This window comes from Danio rerio, chromosome 23 (genome assembly GCF_052040795.2).
Source record: "Danio rerio strain M-AB ecotype USA chromosome 23, GRCz13ab, whole genome shotgun sequence".
NCBI lineage: Eukaryota > Metazoa > Chordata > Actinopteri > Cypriniformes > Danionidae > Danio > Danio rerio.
The window spans coordinates 45,372,501-45,396,492 of record NC_141043.1 but is presented as its reverse complement, the minus strand read 5'-3'; the positions used below and the strand labels follow the sequence as shown (position 1 = coordinate 45,396,492).

The window sequence follows — 23,992 nt, the reverse complement described above, 5'->3', positions numbered from 1 at the left end:
TAGGGAGTTCATTCCACCAACTGGGCAGATTGAGCGTGAGCGTTCGCGAAAGTGATTTCTTCCCTCTTTGGGATGGAACCACGAGGTGACGTTCATTCACAGAACGCAAGTATTTGGAGGTGTCCACATGCTGAACAACGCATGTAAAACATACATGTGAAGACTTGTGCAGCCACCATTGCTTCTCTCCTGAACTTGAAGTTATGGTTGAAAGAATCGTAGAAATGCTGGATTAACATCGTCTAGGGGGTCGAATCGAGATCACGATCTTTTTACGATTAATTGTGCAGCTCTAACCTGGATGTTTCAAATCACTTTAGGTCACATGACCTGGGTGTTTCAAATCACTTAAGTCAAGTGACCTGGGCATTTCGGATCATGCATCGGTGCAGTATTTTCAGATCACTTGTGGGTAAGGATCTGTGTCGACAAGGTCAAAGTATCAGTTTCTCGTGATCGTATGGAATGGAACATCAGACAGGAAAATGTGATCATATTAGAATGTGAAATGTCCAAGGTACAATAGTGGACAGAAAGCATTAATTTGACACTTAAAAAAGAATTCAAATGAAGTTAAATTTGACAAATCTGCTACAAAATAAATCAGATAAGGACTGTATAAAATTTGTAATACTATATTTAAAAAATGGCTAAATGAAAAGAATTTATACACAAGAAATGTAGGACTTTATTTGTTTATTTGCATGTGTGACCATGGCCCACACTCCTAAGCAGCGGGTGGCGGTAATGCATGTTGTATGCCAACCACCAATAAAACACATAAGAACATCCATTGCGGAGCCTTGTTTCCACTGTGAACTTTACAAAGTGTTTTCCTTGTCTTGTCTTGCTCCGTTTATGACCCTTTATTTGTTTACTGTTTATTGATTGTTTTCAGCCCAACTCGACCCTCTTACCTGTCTCTTGGTTTAAGATTTGGATTATGTCTACAGTACTGCCTGCTCTAGCTTCGACTCTTGCCTGCCTGACAACGTAAAATTAAATAAATAAAAAAATAATCTGCATCTGTTGTTCCAGCCCAAATCATTACACTTAGCACTGGGAAACCAGTATGCCTACTGTGGTAACCCTGAAATAAATCATAACCTTTGTGTTTTTAGAGAGTTTCTGGGTGCCTGGTGGCTTTTCATTGCTATAAAAGTAAAAGCTTTCAATTTTAAACTTTGTACTGTAAAACCTAAAAAGACTTTCTTCTTCATTAAATTTGTCATGTTTTCTCATACTCTCTTAAATCAAGAAACATTTGCTTTTAGAAATCAAAATGCTTCCATGGAAATTAACTGAGTCTGCATAAAACGCAAGCAATTTCTCTCCCCCCCCCCCCCCCCCCCGACTCATTTTTGGACTATTGGCAGAAACTGTGGTCTTGTTTTACTCAATAAGTCCATTCAATTTCCATAACTTTACTTCTGACACCAAAGCTATTTAAATAAATAAACAAACAAATGTTTTGCTTCAAGTAAATATGGGAAAACAAGACAAAGCATATTGCACACACACCATATGCACACCCAAACACTCACACTTTGATTTGATTTAAATGTGTATTTGTTTATGAAATGTTTTATTTTGATTTGATAAGTTATTTGTGTTTCTGTTGCATTTGTTTTGTTTATTTTTTCCTCCCATTGTATTTCTGCAGTTTTGTTATTTCTTCCTAAATTTAAAGGTTTATGTTGTTGACATTTTCCGTCAAAATCCACACGCGGCTGTCAGTAAAGGACCGCATACACACACAAACACGCATCGCGAAACGTTTTTTCTTTGCATTCAGCGTGCATTCCATAAATTCCACAACACTCTCACCAGTCCTCACTCCTTATTTGAGTCTAATACCCCAGTTTGTCACGGGGGCATGAATGAAATGTTTATGAGTAAATGTGAAACTGCCGAACTGCAGTTCAAGTAACCCAAAATTACAGGAAACTCCTACATGAAAGCACTTCAAGTAAACACCTTATAATAGCCCCTTTCACACAGTGACACCGGTAAATACCGGAAAATTTCCGGAACGACTTTACCGGTATATCCAAAAAAGTGCTGTTCACACAGGCGAGGAGGTTACGGAATTTTTCCGGAAAAGAGCATTCACACATCCATCGCAAAATGCCGATAAATTCTGACATCATTAACCAGAAATGACCTCTAAACGGCTGCGCTTGTGTTTGTAAACATTTGACTACATTACAAACTCTACGGATGGATCAGTATTGAGTACAACTCCAATGAAAACATATAGAAACACTTTCGCATGTCGAGATGTTCATGATATGTGTGTGTGCTGGCGCTATGGGCGCTCAAGGGCACACGCAAAGCTTGACAGTAAAACAAACAACGGATTATCATAAAAATTTTATCGATACTTATTTACACAGTTAGCATTAAGAAGGAACATAGAAACGTTATCTGACTAACATCTAGCAGCTAAATGTGTCAGGAAAAATATTCAAAGGCTTTTATTCTCATAAACCGCGCGCAAGTGAATGCGCCTGACTGTTCTGATTGGCTAAAGCAGACGTCTCACGTCAGCACGTTCTAGACGTGGACGCGCTCTTTCCGGCATTCTTCCTTCTGCATTCACACAGTGCAGCATTCCGGCAAATTTCCGGTAATGTTACAACTTCTCTTTCCGGAAAATAGCCAGAACGAATTTACCGGTATTTTCAAAAAGGGCCTGTTCACACATACAACCTTTCCGGAAAATTGGCGGCAATTTTCCGGAAAGGTCTGTATGTGTGAAAGGGGCTATTGTTTTATTGTCTATTAAGGCAAATAACTAGATTACAGATGTCCATGTAAGTGTAGTCTGGCTCACAGGTCACTTATACATCTGGGCTAAAATATCAAGGTGAAGTCATCATAGCTTGCGTAGAATAGACTCAGCTCCCAACCCAACTTCGAGAATAGATTAATGAGGATATTTTATATCGCAAAAAAAGAGTTAACGCAGCAAGTTAACGCCGATAACAGCCCACCACTAATATAAATATAAAAAAATATATATATATGATATCTAATTTACCATATTAGGTAGCCTACTATGTTAGGTGTGCAATCTAACACAATGATAATCCTAAACATAAAGCTTCTTTATTTTGGTTTCTTGTCATGACAAGATCTGAAAGGGTGGGGACTAAGCCAAAGTAAGGTTGTATAACTCTTATTTTTACCCTTGATCTTACTTTCTCTTTCTCAGATTTCACTCCCCGGAGCATCTGACATCATGTACCTCACTCAGGACAGGCATTAGGTCTTCCGCTGCCGTAATACACCTAAAACATGGTTTGCCGTAAAACTAGTCAATAGCAGGAAGCATTTTTTCTCGTCAACAGCAGGGAAAGAGTTACGCAAAATAATTTATTGATTTGACGCACATCATAATACCAGCCATACATGTAAAGCACAAACAATGTCCTTCAATTCCGTCATGTTCAACCAACGGCGTCATCTTTGAACCAATCCTCATCATTACAAGCTGCTTGCTTTTCTGTCTGTTTCATTTGTTTGTTAGATGTTTTCACTTTCTTTTGCATTCTGAAGTGCATCAAATGCATGAAACATCCGATGCAGTAATATTAATTTGATTTACATCACAGAATGTCTAATGGCATCTTTGAATTGTCTTTACATGGAATTCCCTGTAATGTTTGGATTGAGGGTGCAGGCGAGACAATTTTTCGAGACACTCAAATAGATCACACACACTGCGCATGCAACTTCTATAAGTCATCTAAAACAATTCATTGCAAACTTAAATATCATTTGACTATATAGAGTGGAATTAGATGTTTTATAAGAATTTACATTTATAAATTATTTTGCGTTTAAATGAAGAATTTTCCAGGATCACAAAAATTGTGACTGTTGATTTTGCACTGGATTCAGAGATCACAAGAATTGAAAAAAAAAAACTAGGAGGTCTGAAATCTATTTCTAAAGTGACTATGATTTACAAATGGAGATTTGATTATTTGTGTTGAAAAGTGGTTGAAAAAATTTTGTTTAACTGTTGTAATGATAATGATACATTCTTGTTAATATAAGGGCCAAGTTTCATATAGTTTGTGACTTCAGATTTTTTTTATTTTTTTTGCCACCTGAATAAATCTACATTTGTTGGCTCAGATCATTGCACTCAGCACTGGGAAACCAGTGTGCCAAGTAACCCTGTGTGTTTGTAATGTACTGTAATGTAATGTAATGTGTAATGTAATGTAATGTGTATTTATATAGCGCATTTATTGTGTATGGCCGTACACCCAAAGCGCTTCACAATCATGAGGGGGGGTCTCTCCACACCACCACCAGTGTGCAGCATCCACTTGGATGATGCGACGGCTGCCACAGGACAACGGCGCCAGTGCGCTCACCACACACCAGCTATTGGTGGAGTGGAGAGACAGTGATAGAGCCAATTCGGTGGAAGGGGGTTATTGGGAGGCCATGATCGTAAGGGCCGATAGAGGGACTTTGGCCAGGACACTGGGGTTACACCCCTGCTCTTTCACGAGAAGTGCTATAGGATTTTTAATGACCACAGAGAGTCAGGACCTCAGTTTAACGTCTCATCCGAAAGAAAGTGGATGAGAAAGTGACTATGATTTACAAATGGAGATTTGATTATCTGTGTTGAAAAGTGGTTGAAAATTTTTTGTTTAACTGTTGTAATGATAATGATACAGTCTTGTTAATATAAGGGCCAAGTTTCATATAGTTTGTGACTTCAGATTTTTTATTTTATTTTTTTTTTGCCTGCCTGATAACCTAAATAAATCTACATTTGTTGGCTTAGATCATTGCACTCAGCACTGGGAAACCAGTATGCCTAGTAACCCTGTGTGTTTGATTTAAGAAGTGATTCATAAGAGTTTCTGGGTGTCTGGTGGCTTTTCAACACTATAAAACTTTTTAATATTAAAGAAACCCTGTACTTTAAAATCTGACTTTCCTCCCTATTGAATTTGGGACTATTTTAACATTCAAGCCTTGGAAACTAATTTAATTTACTTTTGTTGAGTTTCTTTGTATGGCCAAAGAAATACATTCTGCATTCCAGAAGATTCCTGTAGATCCTTATTACCATTATTATCACTTTTTTGCAGTCTAAGCATTGAGCAGTGCTTGGAGGCAACTAAAGCCTGAGGGTTCTTGCAAAAACAGCTGACAAAAGAAGCCCAAAGGCCAAATCCACTGGAATATAAATGCTGATTTCCCTTTTAGAAAGTTGTATCTGGTGGTCTATGTTTAATTGACTGCAGTGTCTGTTTTCTCCTCCAGGAAGTCAAGTACTTCCAGTTTCCCGGAGAGCTGCTGATGCGCATGTTGAAGATGCTGATTTTGCCTCTGGTTGTGTCTAGGTAAGAGCTGTTTATCATGTTTAACAAGCTGATTTCATGCGTACAGATGAAGGCTGCACAATATATCGGCTCAGCATCGATTTCACAATGTGATCATTCGCAACAGTCACATCGCAGGATATGCAATGTTGAGTTTGTTGTATAATTCATCATTTGCATAACCAATGCATAGAATAAAAATAATTTATCACGTCTGTAATATGTACTGTTATCATGATAACAATAATTTTGCAATATATTGTGCAGCCCTACAGCAAAGACGAGATTTATGCTTAAGGTTTTTAAAAAAGTGTTTTCACAGCGCCGTCAAGATTATTCTCTGTAAGTACTTTCACACCTGTGAATCGATTCTCTTGTTCTGAAACAGGGGTTAAAATTGTTACAATGTTGCACTTTGTTCCTGGTGCGGTTTATGTAATAAAATCACTGTCGTAAAAATTTTGTGCGTAAATAAAATTCACGCATTTGTAATCATAAAATCGCACAGGAAAACAAAACACTCGTAATTTTACGAGAGTACAATTACAAAATCTGCGATTAGAACAGACACAGATACAAAGTTTTCTTTGTGTTTTTACATGACTGATGAATTTACGATGGGTGTACTTTACAAACAAGAAATACAGTTTCACCTCGGACACAAAGACCTGATTACGAGTACAAATCAAACAGCAACACTCCACTGTCAAAATTACTTATTTTAAGTAATTGTAAAATGATTTTTTATAGTCATATTGCTTCTCGATTCTTAAAGCACATTTGCACAAATATTGGGTCATGCTTATTGTCGAACCCTGCTTTTAACAAAACTACAATTTAAAAATTAGGCTAGTTGAGGTGTCTGTCTAACCCGCCACAGCATAAATCTACCCGCGCTTGGGGTTGGGGGGTGTTATTATCAAGCCCTGAATCAGAGGTAAGACTTTCTCTTACATAGCAGTTGACTTGCATTATAGGCTTTACAAATAGAGAGAAATAACAAATAAACCAAACAGTCAATTTCAGTTTATTCATAAACTAATTTTGAGAGGATCACGTGCTTATGATTGCATGCGGCTGGCCCTGCATTATCCAATTTATGATTCACCAATCAGACGATTCCTAAGCCACTGTAAATATCCTAAGCTCCATATCACAGTCATCTTCGTTTTGAAGAATCCCCCCTTCCACCCCATACTCCTCCTCCTTTCCTAGAAGGAAAATGCCCAGTAGTTAGCATTGTTGCTTCACATCAAGAACGTTACTGGTTTTAGTCCTTATTAAGCCAGCCAAAGTTTCTGTGCAGAGTTTACACGTTCTCCCCATGCTCACGTGGGTTTCCCTCGGGTTTCCCAGTTTCCTCCCACCTTCCAAAAACATGCAACTTAAGTTAATTGACTAATCTAAATTGGCACCATAGACATGCTTCCAAGTATTTATCTCCTAAGAGCAATCATTATCTGTTCACTAGAGCAGGGGAGTTCGAGATCTACCTGAGCTCAAACTCCCCTCGTAAAAGATCTTATGAGCTAAGGGCTCTCTCCTAGGCTGCATACAAAGATTGCGCAAATGATCTTAGCATATCACTCCAGTTTTGTCTTAACATTGTTTTCCAGTTACATTTAGGATTCATTTCTGTTATTTAGAATAGTAATTGTATAATAACAACAATAATTCTTTTATTTATAGTAAATATTAACATGTATTTATATGCAAAAGAATAATAATAATAATGGGGGGGGGGGGGGCAGTCGCCCCAGTAAAGCTTTAAGTCTAACAATGCCCCGGGAGACAAATCATATCATGGAAAAGAGCAAAACAACAAATACAACACATACACAAACCAAAACATTTCATTCCTGTACATTTCACGCAGAAGCCTATCCAAAATTTAAAAAAAAAAGAGGTTTCATTTTGCTTAAATGGGTTACAACTTAGAGGGCCAATTATTATGATAGCAACACAATGCCATTTAAGCAGTCTCAAGCATTTTATCCAAAAATAGAAGTTTTTACACCTTGAAAATGCTTGAATTTTAATTCATTTTCAAGGATTTCAAGCAACGATAAGAACCCTGCATTCAGAATGACTCCACAATAACAAACTCCAGCAAATGGGTGCATAAACACGCACATCTAAAGAGTGAAAGACAGAGACTGCTATGCAGTTTTGCCAAACATGATTTCTGTCAAGAATGAAAGAAATAACCAGGTGCATCTGTCTGATCACTGCAAAAGATGTGAGACCATTTTTCTGTGGTTTACATTGTTGGACGTTGTAAAAATGTGATATTTTTTGAAAAGAGCTTTCGAAAACTGGAACGACATAAAATCCCGCCTGCAATTCAGTCAAGAGGTAATTTCAGCCCTGTACTGCAACGTTAAAGCAAAAGTGAAGGATGGTCAGAAACAGGCAGAAGTGTGTGTGTGTGTGTGTGTGTGTGTGTGTGCAGACTTAAGAGAGTGATGTTCAAAGCTATAATACAGTCATGGCATGTTAAAACACAATGTGGGAAATCAAGAGTTTTTTGACGCAGACTTTCTCTATTTATGATGCTAGAAACTATATAGTTTACACAAGTGGGGATACAGCTTAAAAGATGAATGTGGAGGTGGACCGAATGTAGCTATTGTTAATTATTGTGCTGTGAGAAGATTTTTTTTTTTCCAAAATTGTTAATGTTTAGTCAGCGGGCTTAAACTTGCTTACTTTACTCGCATAAACCCCTCCAAATGAACCTATTAGAGTAATTTATAGTACATACCAGTGTTTTTGAAGCCCTACTACTATAGGCATGGGCCGTTATGAGATTCTGACAGTGTGATAACCTTGGACAAAAATATCATGGGATTGTGATTACCACTCTAAAATATGTTCTTTTTAAACAGTGGGCAAAATAAGTATTGAACGTGTCACCATTTTTCTTAGGAACATATTTCTGAAGGTGCTGTTGACTTGAAATTTTGCAGAAACAGTATAACAGAAAACGGTAACACTTTATTTTGATGGTCCATTTGAGTATTAGAAGACTGTAGACTTTTTACAAATCGTGGAAATCCTTGAAACCGGTTAATCGGTTTCATCTTGAAACCAGTTTCATGCCATGCCCAAAGCCTACAATAGAAAAGTGGATAATATTGAATATACTATAGTAAAACTGTGTTAAGGAGCCTTTACTTTGCATGACAAATGGTCATGTTTTGGTCAGGACATTATAGCAGGTTAGTTTCTGCTTTTATATTTTTGTTTTGTATTATTACTTACTGGTAGGGAAATCGATCTGTTTACTTCTATTTATACCTTGATTTGCATTTCAATTAATTTATTTTTTCCAATTAACTACAAATTACAATAGAAATGGTATTAAAAGCACACAAATATACTGCCCGTTATAGGTACTGTACATTGTTATGGGTCAATGATGCTAATATTTATCACACATTCTTCAATTTCCCCATTCTGGCTGTTCTTTCTATGAATGAATTATGTAGAAGCACTGTCCATGAGTGTTTCCTTGTCGGTTAGTAACGCTATATTTCATAGCACAACAATTAATCTATCAGGCTTTTGGCTAAAAAAATAAATAAATAAATCATGGTTTAATTTGTTATTATTAGATAATTTTTATATTTCACCTCTCCTGCTGTGCATGAACTAAGCTGTTCACTGGTCAGCGTATGAGCCGGCTATTTTGATTAAATTATTCTCTAATCGGTTGCCTGTTAGGTCATGAATATACTCCTGTAATGCATACTGCAGTCCTTTTTTTGTCTGGCTTTCTCAGATATCTCACCTGTTCACCAAAAATGACTAATTATATCCCTGAGAATGTCTGAGCATACATATTATACTAGACGTGCCAGGCACGAAAGCTTGACAGGATTAGCAACAGTAACTAAGGAGGGCGGGGGATAGAAAATTAGTTTCTGAAAGTCGTGAAAACACTTTCATGGAGTTATTGTTTTGTTGTTTGAGCAAATTGGAATGCAAAACTGAGCTGAGAAACCTGGAAACTTGAAAAGCATGCATTGGTTAAACAGAAATTCCATTAAAATGAATGGGAAAAAAGGACAATGAAAGAAAGCATGTTCATCATGTTCAAGTTCACATATGCACATTTGAAGGCCTTGAAAATGTGCACATGTGGACACACACACATAAACAGTGTATTTTGTGCGTGACTGGCTTTCTATTTCAGTAATCTGAGGCTTACAATCAAACTGAATACAAACCCTGTTTAAAGTTGAAAGAAAACAAGTGGACTGAATTCAGTAAATCATTTTTAACAAAAAGCTAGAGATGCCCCGATCGATCGGCCGGAGATCAGTATAATAATCACATTATAAGACTTGATCGGTACTCACCAATCTGCCAGATCTTAAGAACCAATCACAAGTGCTTGTTTGTCAAGCAGCTAAAATGTAATACAGCTGTGGTGCGACCTCTTTTTATAGTTTTAGTGCAAGTCATGATCTCTTTGTGATCCATTGTAGATCCGGTATGTTGAGCTGCTGTAATACGAGCAAAGCGATAACCCCTCTCTAGTGTCTCATCCGACATTATGACCTCTCCAGAAAGCTCCGCGAGTCTCCTGCATATTTATAGTGGCTTCGTAACTTTCGCAAATTAGATCAAATACACAGAAATCATGGTGATGAGAGTGAGCAAGTGAACAGATCACGAGAGGCAGTGGCACAGTGATGTTCTCAGCATAACATTTGGTAGGCGAAATGAACAGAGATTTAAAGATAAATCGCAAGTGCAAATACCCGTCTCTCTCATCGAGCTGCTGTGAGCCTCTCCGTTTCTGCTGCTATAGTTGGAGATGAGCAACATATTGGAATAGCCTTGCATGTATTTAGGCCTTTTACATATAAGAACTGTAAGTTCTGTGCTTTTGACAATATTTCAAGCTCACTAAAACCTGGCTGAAAATATTAACGAATCTAAAAAACTAAAATAATTTTTAACTTGAATACTGAATAATATAACTTCTTGTAATATACTTTATTAACTATATACTGCATTAAACTGTAGTTTATTGGCCTACTGGGCTATATGCACTGCGAAGCATGATTACCGCTGGCTTAGTTCCACCTATGGTACAATACTGTACTACAACAGGATAACTGCTGACTAAAACAATGTTACAGATTGTTGTGTTAGCGCTTTATGCAGTTACAGCCCACTTATATATGTTTACATCAACTACATAACATCTAATATATATAATCTTTATAAATATATAAAGTTTGTCAGCTACAGTAGCAGCACTTGATTGAATATTGTAGAATACAGAAAATGCATAACATACAGTAAGTTACTGTAAAATGGCCCACAATTGAGTGCATATTACAGTAGTGAACTGTAAAGAATATATGTGGTAATTTACTGGGCTTTATTGCAGTAAATTACTGAAACTGTGGCAAAGTGTACTGTACTACAGTTAGCGACAGTTGCTTTTCTTGACTCCCATTTATAAATTCTCCTGTACTGGATCTAGGGATACCGTAGTGTCTATCGGATACGTACTTTAGAATCTCGCTGGAAGAAGTATACTACTCACTTACAGTTTTTTCCAATACTACAATTTTTGACATACCAGTCTATTTGCATATGTTTTTTAACATACTATATACAGTGCATCCGGAAAGTATTCATGGCGCTTCACTTTTCCACATTTTCTTTTATTTTACAGCCTAATTCCAAAATAGAATCAATTCATTTATTTCCTTAAAATTTTGAAATTGTTGCAAATTTTTTTAAAAATAAAAACCTAAAAAAAAAAAAAAAAAAAAAAAAAATCACATGTACATCAGTATTCACAGCCTTTGCTCAATAGTTTGTTGATGCACCTTTGGCAGCAATTACAGTCTCAAGTCTTTTTGAATATGATGCCACAAGTTTGGCACACCTGTCTGTGGGAATTTTTGCCCGTTCCTCTTTACAGTACCTCTCAAACTCAATCAGGTTGGATGACAGGTAACTGTGTATCCTGACTAGTCTTCCAGTTCCTGCTGCTAAACACTGCCCCACAGCATGATGCTGCCACCACCATGCTTCACTGTAGAGATGGTATTACCCAGGTGATGAGCGCTGCTTGGTTCTCTTCAAACGTAACGCCTGGCATTTGCTCCAAAGAGTTCAATTTTAGTCTCATCAGAGAAGAGATTCTTGTTTCTTATGATTTGAGAGTCCTTCAGATGCATTTTGGCAAATTCCAGGCAAGGAGTGGCTTCAGTCTGGCCACTCTACCATACAGGCCTGATTAGTGGACTGCTGCACAGATGGTTCTCCTATATGATTATCCTCTCTCCACAGAAGAACGCTGAAGCTCAGACAGAGTGACCATAGAGTTATTGATCACCTGCCTGACTAAGGCCATTCTCCCCCGATCACTCAGCTTAGATGGCCGCCCAGCTCTAGGAAGAGTCCTGGTGGTTCCAGACATCTCCACTTACGGATGGAGGCCGCTTTCAGAGGAGCAGAACATTTTCTATAACCTTCCCCAGCCCTGTGCCTCGAGACAATCCTGTCTCGGAGGTCTGCAGACAATTCCTTTGTCGTCATGCTTGGTTTGTGCTTTGACATGTGAACCCTGGGTCCTTATTTAGACAGGTGTATGCCTTTTCAAATCATGCCCAATCAGCTGAATTGACCACAGGTGAACTCCAATTAAGCTGCTGAAACATCTCAAGAATGGTCAGTGGAAACAGAATGTAGCTGAGCTCAATTTAGAGCTTCACGGCAAAGGCTGTGAATACTGATGTACATGTGATTTTTCAGCTTTTTTATTTGTAATAAATTTGCAACAATTTCAATACATCTTTTTTTCACATTGCCATCATGGGGTATTGTGTTTAGAATTGAGGAAATCCATTAATTTAAAGGGCACCTAGGTTACCCCTTTTTTCAGATTTAATATAAGTCTTTTGCGTCTCTAGAATGTGTATAAAAAGTTTCAGATCAAAATACCCATCAGATTTTTCATTATACCTTTTACAAGATGCTGTTTTATACTGATTTCCAGCAGGGGGTGGTTTTGTCGTACTGTGCCTTTAAGCAGAGTCTTTCCTGCCCACTATTTCTACATGCCTCCTCCCTCAGCTGCGTCAGACAACAGACAGACTTAAAGGAAGAAGGTCTCACGTAGCGTTTGTGAGATACTACAGTAAGAACTAACCTTTACTAATCAGTATTGTGAAGTTGCATTGATGAGTCACACACAATATCGTTACAAAGTTAACGCGCGCGCGCACACACACACACACAGAGATACACATGCAGGCAGGCAGGCAGACAGACAGAGCGCGCTTAGCTTAGTTAAGGCTAACCTCAAGTACTGTGTGGATATCTGTTATGCTAATGTACAAAATAAACCTGATTTAACTTCCACAAACCGGGATTGAAGCGTCTTCTTTTATAATTGTTCTGACACGCGGCTGTGCTGATGAAGTAAAGCTGAAGTAAAACGCTGTAATTAATTACACACATACTCTGTTTTAAAACACTTTAAACATGTGAAACTTACTCTTAATCACATTTGATGATGATTGCTGATCCTAGCGAACAGAACAGACCTTTTATTCCCGGTTGCTTTGCGTATGTCTGCCTGGTCTTGTTGACATATACACGCGACTACCGGAACATGTTAATGCGCGCAGCTGTCAATCAATTCGGTGGGCGAGGGGATCGCACACCTACGTAATGGTGCGATCGATTTGAAAACAGCTCCAATTGGCCGACCCTTTTTTTGTAGTTAAATTAAAAAAAAAGGACTGGGTGTGTTCATATCACCCCAGTATGACGGTCTATACACTATACCAACACACAGATCTGTCCAAACAGCTTGAAAAGTAGATTTTTTACCATAGGTGCCCTTTAATACATTTCGGATTAAGGCTGTAACAAAAAATGTGGAAAAAGTGAAGTGCTATGAATGCTTTGCAGATGCACTGTAGTATGGAAGTATGCAAATTTAGCTTCAGCTATTCATTTCAATATTTGAGGATGATATAGCATAAGCAATGTACAAGCAATCTTTAAAAAAGTTGCTCATATTTTAGAGCACATTTAGTGTTTTTGTGTTTTCAAGAGAACACAAGGGTAAAATGTCTAACCAGCGGTACTAACTGATCCCTTTATTTGCTCTTGTAAGAAAAGACGGCTTTCTTTAACCACAGTGCCACAGCAACAGTGGCAAAGTGAAAGATGCTTGACACTGCATCACATAAGCTTAACGTGGACGTTATTACACAACAGAACAGCTGAATGGATCTGCTGGAGTGCAATCTGGTGCAGTAAACAGTCCTCTTGAGCACAATAATGTACTTCAGCTTCAGACTCAAGAGAGCGCAGGCATCAGTGAAGCCAACGAAATAGTAAAGCTACTCAAAGAGCTTTAATAAAGCCAAAACTGTCCTGTGTAATGGAAAGAGTACAACCCATTCACGAACAAATCCATGATCGAACTCTAAGACCTGACAAACGGACAAAAAAAGACTCGTATGTTGACAACTATAGTCAAAATGAAGCACTACCATGTGCACTCGATGCAGAAGTAAACAATGGCTTTATACAAGGTATAAATAAATGAATAAAATAAAATAAATGACTGTTTAAGGACAAATCAACGGTCTGTAACTTATTTCAGACCAGCTTCTGCAATATTTTTAAGCATTGCATTCACAGACAGTACAAAAGTGATTTAATGGTTTATACATGTAAATATAGTCATGTTACATTTCATTATTTGAAGTACTTTAAAGGGCACCTATGGTGAAAAATCTACTTTTCAAACTGCTTGGACAGACGTGTGTAAGTATAGTGTATAGACCGTCTTATTGGGGTGATATAAATACACACAGTAGGGATGTAACGGTATCAGAATTTCACGGTACGGTAATACCTCGGTATGAATGTCACGGTACGGTATTTATTGAATCATTTACAGGAAAAAACTTATGAAAATACTCCAAAAAAGTGCTAAAATTGTCAATGACATACAAATTAGCCATCTATCTGTAAGCTTTAAAACAGGAACTTCAATTTTAATAACAAAAAAATAATAAACCATGTAAAAAAATTAAGTTTCAATTTAGTATTGTTGAAAACTCATCACATTCAACATTTAATCACTCACTCACTTAGATAGAGATGGGTTTAAAGGAAAATTATCATATAAATATAATCTGGTAAAAGCTGGTATCTCTGGGTATTTACAATGTCCCCTGCAACAGAAAAAAACCCTCTCATTTGGGACTGAGGTTTCTGGGACAAGAGAGATATGACTTGGCCCAGGTTGTTAGCAATGGGGAACGTTGTGCATTGTCTTTCCCCCACTTGAGGACAAACCATGAGTGAGATAGAGATCTCATGTCTGCATCAATCTGAACAGTGTGCTGTGTTTCTGCAGTCCCCATGACTGATTAGTCGTATTCCCCAACTTGCAGGCACGTGCACACACAGTGCTCAACCTGTGCAGTGCACATGCCCTTTTTAGTCTTGGATAGAAAGTTCCCTTCCAAAATATCAAAAGTGCCCCCGCGACGCGACACACCCTCCGTCCCCGCTTTACAGCACGCGCGCGACAACACAGCTGATAAGAACTCGCGCGGCAACACCGCTATTCAGTACGCGCGCGACAACACAGCTGATAAGAACTCGCGCGACAACACCACTATTCAGTACGCACGCGGCGACAACACCCGCTTTAGGGTTTTCCAGCTCTTTTTGATCCCCGCTTCTAGCAGCACACTCCATTTCCGCATTACTGGATCTGTAGCGACAACAGACCGCAAGGGATTATGGCCAAGCCTGGGCTGATGGGAATTGTAGTTTCCGGTACCTCCCGTTCACTTCATTCGCCTGAGCAAATTTTCTCAGAAGACCTATAGTTTTACCGAGTCATGCGACTACGGTAATATAGAAAAAAATTAATATTGCGGTATGACGGTATTTACAATACCGTTACATCCCTAACACACAGCCTTTTTTTCAATTTAACAAATATAAAAACGGTGGACCAGTTGGAGCGGTTTTCAGATCGACCGCAACTTGACGTAGTAGTGTAGATCCCCACCCACTAATATTGATTGACAGGCGTGCATTACCATATCCTCAGTTTGTTGTTTCACGTCTGCCATTTTCAGCATGCGATAGTCAAATCGATGTCGCTCGGTGATGCACAGGGTAGCGCCATGCATTTTACAATTCTTAACATGGGTTTCTATCAGGGTACACACAAGGGTGCTTCAGACAGCTACTGTCCACTGTGCCGACGCCTTATGAATAAGCAAATAAGCCGAAGGAAAATTAATGAATGAATAAATGGAAGCTCTTTTACTAACATCAAGCTTTGTTTTTACTTGTTAGTTTATTGTTGGTCCAGGATATTCAACAAACCACCAACACAATCTTTTTAAATTAAACATTTCATCTGCTTAAGCTGGTTTTAGCTGGATTTCACATACTCCTAAACAGACAACAGCTTCGCTATTATGAATAATAAGAAACCCAGGGCTTCCATCAGCTCATTTTTAATAAAGCTACTTTCCTCGTTTTTAACAAATTGGCCCAGCTGTGCTCCATTAAAAGCCTTTTTGGATTTATTCAAGTGCACCAGCCTCATAAACACCCTGCAAACTGAGCAACTAAAGACCTTGCAGGAAAAATAAAAAACCTCATTTTACAAATATATACACTAAATAAGTGGCAGTAATACTGTTATTTTTTAATATTGAATACCAATCAAGGGCAACACAGTGGCACAGTGGGTAGTTCTGTTGTCTCACAGCAAGAAGGTTGCTGGTTTGAGCTCTGGCTGGATCAATTGGCATTTCTGTGCGAGTTTGCATGTTCTCCTCGTGTTGGCGAAGGTTTCCCCCACAAGTACAAAGATCCAAATTCACTTTATTTTTGTATGTAAACATACAAAGTGTCTAACATTCGTATCTAAAAATCATTTATTCTTACTGCCAGGGGGAGAAAATACAGGTTTTGAATGCTTGTACTGTGTAAACACTGCGTTTTGAAACTATAGGCTCTGTTTTAACGATCTAGGCACAAAGTCTAGAGCTCATGGCGCAAACGCATTAAAGGCATGTGCGAATCCACTTTTACTATTTATATCATTGTGTTGCTGAAATGTCCACCCTGGATTCATCTTCATCCTCCTGCTAATGTAGATGTTGAACTGAAGCAGCTGATATTCATTTACGCTGAGTAAGAGCGGAGGGTTGCTGAAGAACTACTGAGAGATTTCAGCTGCAGTCTGGGCTTTCACTGCTGAACTACACACAGTATGTTTTAAGGTGTATTCTTAAAGGACACTTAGGTTACCCCTTTTTCCAGATTTAAGATAAATCTTGTGTCCCCATAATGTGTCTGTAAAGTTTCAGCTCAAAACACCCTTTAGATTATTTCTTTTTAGAGCTGGTAAAAGGTTGTTGCTATTTTTTTGTACTGCGCCTTTAGGGCTAGTCCTCCCCACCCACCGTTCCAACATGCCTGTCATCAAGCCTCCATTGCTGCCCTCGGCTGCCTCAGGAGGCAGATCTCACGTAATGTTTGTGAGAAATACTACAGCAAGAACTTTACCAATGAGTATTTAATGCATTTGTTGTGGAGCTGCTACAATGAGTCACACACACTGACGTTACAAAGTTCACACACACAGCAAGGTCACACATTTGATTATTTTAATTGGAATGACTAATACTAATTAAAGCAACACAGCTTCCAAATAATCGTCCCATGATGTTTCACAGTACAAGCAGCAGATACAACCATTGATTTTCTTTTGCATGGCAATATTAAACATTCAATCCATTCTGCGCATAGTATTAAGTAAATGGATTAAGCATAGAGATGGCATCGTCTTCTCCATACATGACGACTGCCTACAATAGCGGACACAGAACAATACTATGCAATTTGTCCGGCAATTTGTAGTACCCTCACACACAGTTGACGAACGTGCCCTAGGCTACCGTAGATTAAAACCAGCAACTCTGTGTTGTAGCCACAAATTTTTAGAGCATTTACTAATGGTTGATATATTCTAGCATTTTTTTCTGAATAGCACAGATCCATGTGCACACACACACACACACAGATGGCGGGTGCGTTTAGCTTTGCACTCTTTCTGTCTTGTTTATATGATTATGCACATGACTACTGGAACATGTTAATACACAGCTGTCAATCAATATTGGTGGGCGGGGGGACCGCAGTCCTAAGTTAGGTTGCGGTCGGACTAAAAACCGATCCAATTGGTCCACCGTATTTATGTTGCTAAATTTGAGGGGGAAAAAAGGACTGGGGGTGTTTATATCACCCCAATATGACGGCCTATACACTATACTTACACATATGTCTGTCCAAACAGCTTTAAAAGTAATTTTTTTTTTTTTTTACCAAAGGTGCCTTTTATTTTACTATTATAAGTTTCAAACATTACATAATAATAAACATACAAAAGTACTCTGTGCTTGGTTGCATACAATTCCATGTTGTCCCAACACAAAACGATCAAGTTAACTTAAATGTTTTTAAAAATTTAGGTGGATTGAACATTAAAAAAATTAAAGTTGTCAACTGCCAAGAACTGCCAACTGGCTCAGCCGGGACTGGAACCAGTGACCTTCTTGCTGTGAGGTGACAGTGCTAACCACTAAGCCACCGTAACATATTGGTAGTAAAAGTCATTTTGATTTCAGAGGGATTTTACGGATTTCGCTTACGTCAATCAATCCGTTTTGTTGGCCTGGCACTGTGTATGAATGGATTATACATATATAGAATGTGCTATAGTTTGAACTCTCGAGCCCTTCAAACAGGACATCTATAGGCGCCTATAAAAAGCCTGGTGTTGTCTTGTCCACATGTGCTGATCTCTCTGGGAAAACAGCTAAAGCTCTGTACGACACGAGCAGTCAGGGATCCACACAAAGGCTGTGAGATTAGTGTGAGAAAGAGAGAGAGAAGGTGCCCTCTAAACAGCCAGAGTCGCACAGATGAACAGCTGGATCCATCAGGCACAGATTACATATTAATGACCGCAGGCAGAGCTTCGTGCAGAAACATTGCATTTTTTTTTTATATTCACATCACTTTTATCCTGCAGTGAATGGATTCAGAGTACAGTAGCATGATGAAATGTACAATAACAGATGTGGAAGAGAGTTATAAATGATCAAATGTAGCTGATAATCAGGTCACTTCTGGAGTGTGGGGTGATTTTGGAGATTTTTGGATATGCTTTGACGTGTTGCTTATTTCTTCTACTTATACCATTGACTATCATGTTATTAGTTTTATTCAGCTTGAGCCATGCTACAATGATATGCAACAAAGATAAATGTATATATTTGCATAAGAAGGACTATATGCAACAAAGCTAAAAAAACATACTATCAAAGTCCCTTTAAAGGTAACTCATTTCACTCGGCCGCCATCTTTGAATTAGTGTTGGGTGATATCCAAAATTTTCAGATCGTCATTCGCCAATAGAGTGGAGGAATTATGACGTCAATTTGTATGCAAAAACCCGGAAGCGAGTTAGCATTTTAGCACTTCCGGTTCCCTCGTCCCAAAGTCAATGGGTTTTTTGAATGGGGTTTCAGTAAAATCGCTTAAATAAGGTCCGTGGCAAACACAAATTCTAGATATTTTCACGTTTTGTTCTACGACATAAAACACATCAGTTACAGCACACTTTTGAATTTTTAATTTGGCCATGCTTCTTTAAAAAGACGGTTGCTATCAAGTTGCTAAATGGGACTACAGGCGGTGTCGGAGACATTACACGTCATCGAGCTGATCTGGTCTGGAGCGCAGCTCGCTTGTGTTGGGCATTTGGATTTGGCTGTTATTTAGGTATTTTCATGAATAGTATTTTATAGTTTTTTTTTGTGTTTTTCTAATTAAGAATTCAGATTGTGTATAGATAATGCCTTCACATGTAAAGGCTGTCGAGACAGATTCATTTGTTGATCATTTATTTTAATTAAACGATATTATGAAGATACTGCTTACCAGTGCAGCCTGTCTCTGTCCTGCTCTCGCAAAGGTGTGAATAAATGTGTAAAAATACAGAGATATTAACTGTCATTTTAACGTGATCAAGTGATTTGTCTTTTTTATTCATCTGCACACATTTTACTCAGTCATAACTGCAGTATTTACACTCCTCCATAAAACGTATAGCAGATGTGACTGTATGAGCTGCTTTTCGCTGTACGTCGTGACATAAAAGGAATATTGAATGTTGCTCTGTGTCCATGATGATGGAACTTGCAGCCATTTGATGGACTTGTTCCTCCTCACGCCTCATTTCTGTCGTCTGTTAAGGTAAGCAGGCTGTGTGCGCGAGCGATACACTTGTTTAAATATGTCTGATGAAAATACTATATAGGCAGATTTATACACGCAGTTTTAAAACTTTTAGAACAACCGCAAAACAAAACAGATGTATTTCCCATGTAAAAACTATCCAAAAGGCACATAGGTCGATGTTTTTTGCGTATTTATTTGTTTATAATAAATAGCGTGGATTATAATATAATAAACACAGAGATTAACTCTTTGTCATGGACATTATTTCTAAAAATAAGCTTGATAAAGTCGTCTGTAGCAGGGTGGGGCTGACGTCAGAGACGAGCGCCCCGAGGGCTCTGTGGTACGTTTATAGCCTAATGTTAGCTTTTTAACTCTTGCGTTTGCATTTAAGATCCAAAAGTGCTCCAAGTTGTATTTTCGTGTGAGGATTATCCGGCTGGACAAAACGTGTAAGTGTAATGAACTGTGTTTGAACACAGAGCTTATTATTTGCAATCTTCGAAAAGCCTATGGGAAAATTCTATAGGGATTTTCACGAGGGAACCAGTTTTATGCTAGCAGCCGATTAGCCTACAAAGTGACGTCATAGTTCCTCCACTCTATACACGATACCAGAGATGGGGGACTCGAGTCACATGACTTGACTAGAGTCAGACTTAAGTCACAAAATTTAGGACTTGAGACTTGCTTGACAAATATCCAAAAATGACTCGACTTGACTTGGACTTGGCTGTCATGACTTGAGACTTGACTTGGACTAGAGTTAAATGACTCGGGGGAAAAAAACTTGTTTTTGTTAAATACACAACCGTTTGTTATATATTATGCATTTAAAAACAAAACAAAACCAAAAGTTATAAGCATGCGCAGTATTAACTGGATCTGGACTGGATCATTTGGTTCAGAAGAACCGCTTTAAATGATTCATTTGATTCATCCGAACGATTCATTTGAACGATTCATTTACTACTCGGCCATCAGATAATGCGGTCATGAAAAATGGAAGGCGCTCCGTCAAAGATCACCTATTTTACGGGTTTAAATATTACAAACAAGGCGGTTAATCAAATTTTATACTATTTAGTCTGACTTAGTGCTTTCCACATATACTATACTTTACTTGGGCAGGCCGTCTATATTTAGTGACACGTTTTGTACAGTTATTATCAGACAAAGCATTAGCCTTCTGTAAATAATCTACACATTTAAATCTTGTAACTGATTATTTATGAATATTTTTAGAGATATTCTGTTTTTATTCTTTTTTCTGTCATTTATTTTTCATTTGCTGTATATTTCATTAATTTGATGATGTCATTAGGCTAATACATAGACTATTTTATATACATATCTAAAATGCTTTTGCATTCAACTTTGCTTTGAACTTGAAAAAGAGAGAAACAGATTTGATCTGTCAGCGGTGCTCATGGCTCCTGAATAGGAAAGAGAAGGTGGATGTCTAAGTTTTTTTTTTTTTTTACTTTAACCCACTAAAAGTAAACAGTGTATACAGTATATACTTTATATAATGTTATACATAACATTGTCAAAATAAATGACAAAAAATTCTGTTCATCAAATTGGTCATTTGTAAAGGCTAAATACAACATTTTTAATAAAAATGAACATTTTCATAAATTTTTTATAAAAAAAAAAAAAAGTTATATGAGCATGGAGGTATTATAGACTTTGCAAATTCGGTTTGCAGACATTTGTAGGTACATACATCCATCGTGTGCGGTCTTGCCTGTTTTGTCCTGGCGTTTTAATATTGTCTGTATCGATATCGGAATTATATTGTATCGACCGAAATTAAAGAAATTTATTGTGATATAAATTTTTGCCATATCCTCCAGCTCTATCCTACATAACTTTTGTTTTAAATTTGACAAATGTCATTTGTTGTTTACAGAAACAAAAGCATTTTAACCAACGCAACTAAAATCACAAATCCAGAGAAACTGAAGTGGCCTCTTATTCCCCCCATCCCCATCTCCGTCCATTTATTAAAGACTGCTGTGAGTTAGCAGGTGTAAACACTTCACAGTTAGCATTTAAACTGCTCGTAGGATAAATGCTGAGACCATGACCTTTTCGCTCTGAACATAACCCAGCACAGCAGATGTCAGGACAGTGTAAATGAGTATTTTCGCATGCAGTCCATACTCTTTTTCAAGGTTGTGACCCTGGTGAGCATTGTGGGTAATCCATATCCAGCCGCAGCGATGTTTCAATCTAGACTTGCGTGCGGATGGATTTATTAAGGAAATGTCAAATCTGTTTCTCTCTTTATCCCTCCTGTTTACAGCAGGTTTCCACCATCGCTGACCTTTGTCAATGGAGAGGAAACAATCATCATTACAAACGTATGACAGAAAAACAAAATGAAGCATATGTTCAGTTTATTCTCGCCATTGTGATCTCCATCAAGGGACAAACGAAATATATGGTGCCAAAAACAGATTGGGCACTTGGAAAAGCATGAATGCCACTGCATAAGATTATACTGCTAAACACTGCACAACACATGTGTTGACCTATAAACGAATAAAACTACATAAAAAGCAACGCAATGACGTTCAGCTCAATGGTTTTGAATCTCTTCAAGCAATTACTGTTAGTTGTCAGGAGTAACAATGAGGAGAATGTCACAGATGTTTCTGTTTTCATTCATTTTCCTTTCGGCTTAGTCCCTTTATTAATCTGCGGTCGCCACTGCAAAATGAACCATCAACTTATCCAGCAAGTGTTTTACGCAGCGGATGCCCTTCCAGCTGCAACCCAACATTGGAAAACACCCATACACACTCTTATACACTATATGGACAATTTAGCTTACTCAATTCAACTAAGCGCATGTCTTTGGACTGTGGGGGAAACCGGAGCACCCCGAGGGAACCCACACGAACATTCATGAACAAAGTAATGCAAATAAATTAACAGCAAACTCATGAACAAACCAAAACAAAGTATAGCTGGCAGCATTTGTGTGCTTATATAAAGTAGTTTTAAAGACCTCAGCTGCGGTTTTCAATGTCTAAAAATTGTGGAACTGCTGCACTTTGTAACACAAACTTGTTCACAAATAAATAATATAAAAGTACAGTTGAAGTCAGATTTATTAGCCCCCCTGTATATTTTTTCCCTCGATTTCTGAAATAAGATTTTCTTTGAAAACACGTTAGATTAGGTTACAATTCACAGCATTAATAAACCATTAACTACAGTAACACTACGAGCTTAATTAACTACTAATTTGCTCTCTATTAATAATTTGTAAGGTAGAAGGTAGGTTTAGGTTTAGCGTAGGATGCAGAAAAAGATCATACACCTGTACGTTATAAAAACTAATGAACAATTAATATCTTAATAATACACATGAATAAATTGTCAGGCAAGTTAGGGTAAAGAAATAAATCATTGTATATCTGGTTTGTTTCTATAGACAAAATATTGTTTAACCCCCTACTGCACGGCGTAACCATATGGTAACATGATACTCATGTTCATTTCCCAGCCACTGTTTCTTTAAGACATACTATTTTTTTTTTTTTTTTTTTGAAAAGAGAAGACCTTAGAATAGCCAATGATGTGCTTTGGTTAAGTCACATAACATACATTGTTTTTCTGTAGCACGATTTCTGACAGACTGGCGTTTATTGAGAGTAGTTGCTAAATGCAAATATAAACGTCAATAAAAACAAAAGGATCAAATTATTATTTTTTTTTATTAAATTAGTTTTTTGTAAAGAGATAAAATATGCGTGCTACCAAATGGCAACACCGTGCAATAGTGAAACATGCAATATTGCAATGGGTTAGCTTGCTAGCAAGGTCAGCTGCAAACTTTTAAGTTGTAACAATAACAACATGAATGCTAGTAATATAATGTTGATTAGTCATACGTTAATGACATTTGTATTATGGACAAAATCTAGTTTTAATGGCAATACTACTTTTGAATATCAATACAGGGAACAGTGTATTAGTGTGCAACACCATGTTCTATGGTAATTTAAAGAAGAAAAGGACAGAACTGGCTCTTCCTACAGATGAAAGGGAGGATGAGATGGGTTTTAGTGACCATAAGGAGGATGCAGACTGGATATTTGATAGAGACAGTTCAGGTAAGTTAGCTCAGATGCAGATAAGATAGGCGTAGTATAGTATATAGTGTAATATATATATATATATATATATATATATATATATATATAAACATTGTTAGCTCTAATACCTTCCAATCCAGGAGCCTCTATTTCATTGCTAGTGAGAATATGAATGGTGTAAAATGG

The 23,992-nt window shown here is 37.7% G+C and overlaps 2 protein-coding genes across 14 annotated transcripts in view; one reads left to right on the top strand and one right to left on the bottom strand.

The window, feature by feature from the left end:
- Positions 1-23,992, top strand: part of slc1a7b (solute carrier family 1 member 7b) — a 149,410-nt gene that overhangs the window by 48,726 nt on the left and 76,692 nt on the right. For both annotated transcript variants that reach the window (XM_087304981.1, NM_001190760.1), the window contains 1 exon segment: positions 5,299-5,378. In XM_087304981.1, coding sequence (XP_087161107.1) covers positions 5,299-5,378 — 80 coding nt within the window.
- shisal2a (shisa like 2A) overlaps positions 1-23,992 on the bottom strand; it is a 211,063-nt gene that overhangs the window by 163,172 nt on the left and 23,899 nt on the right. The gene's annotated exons all lie outside the window — the stretch shown is intronic.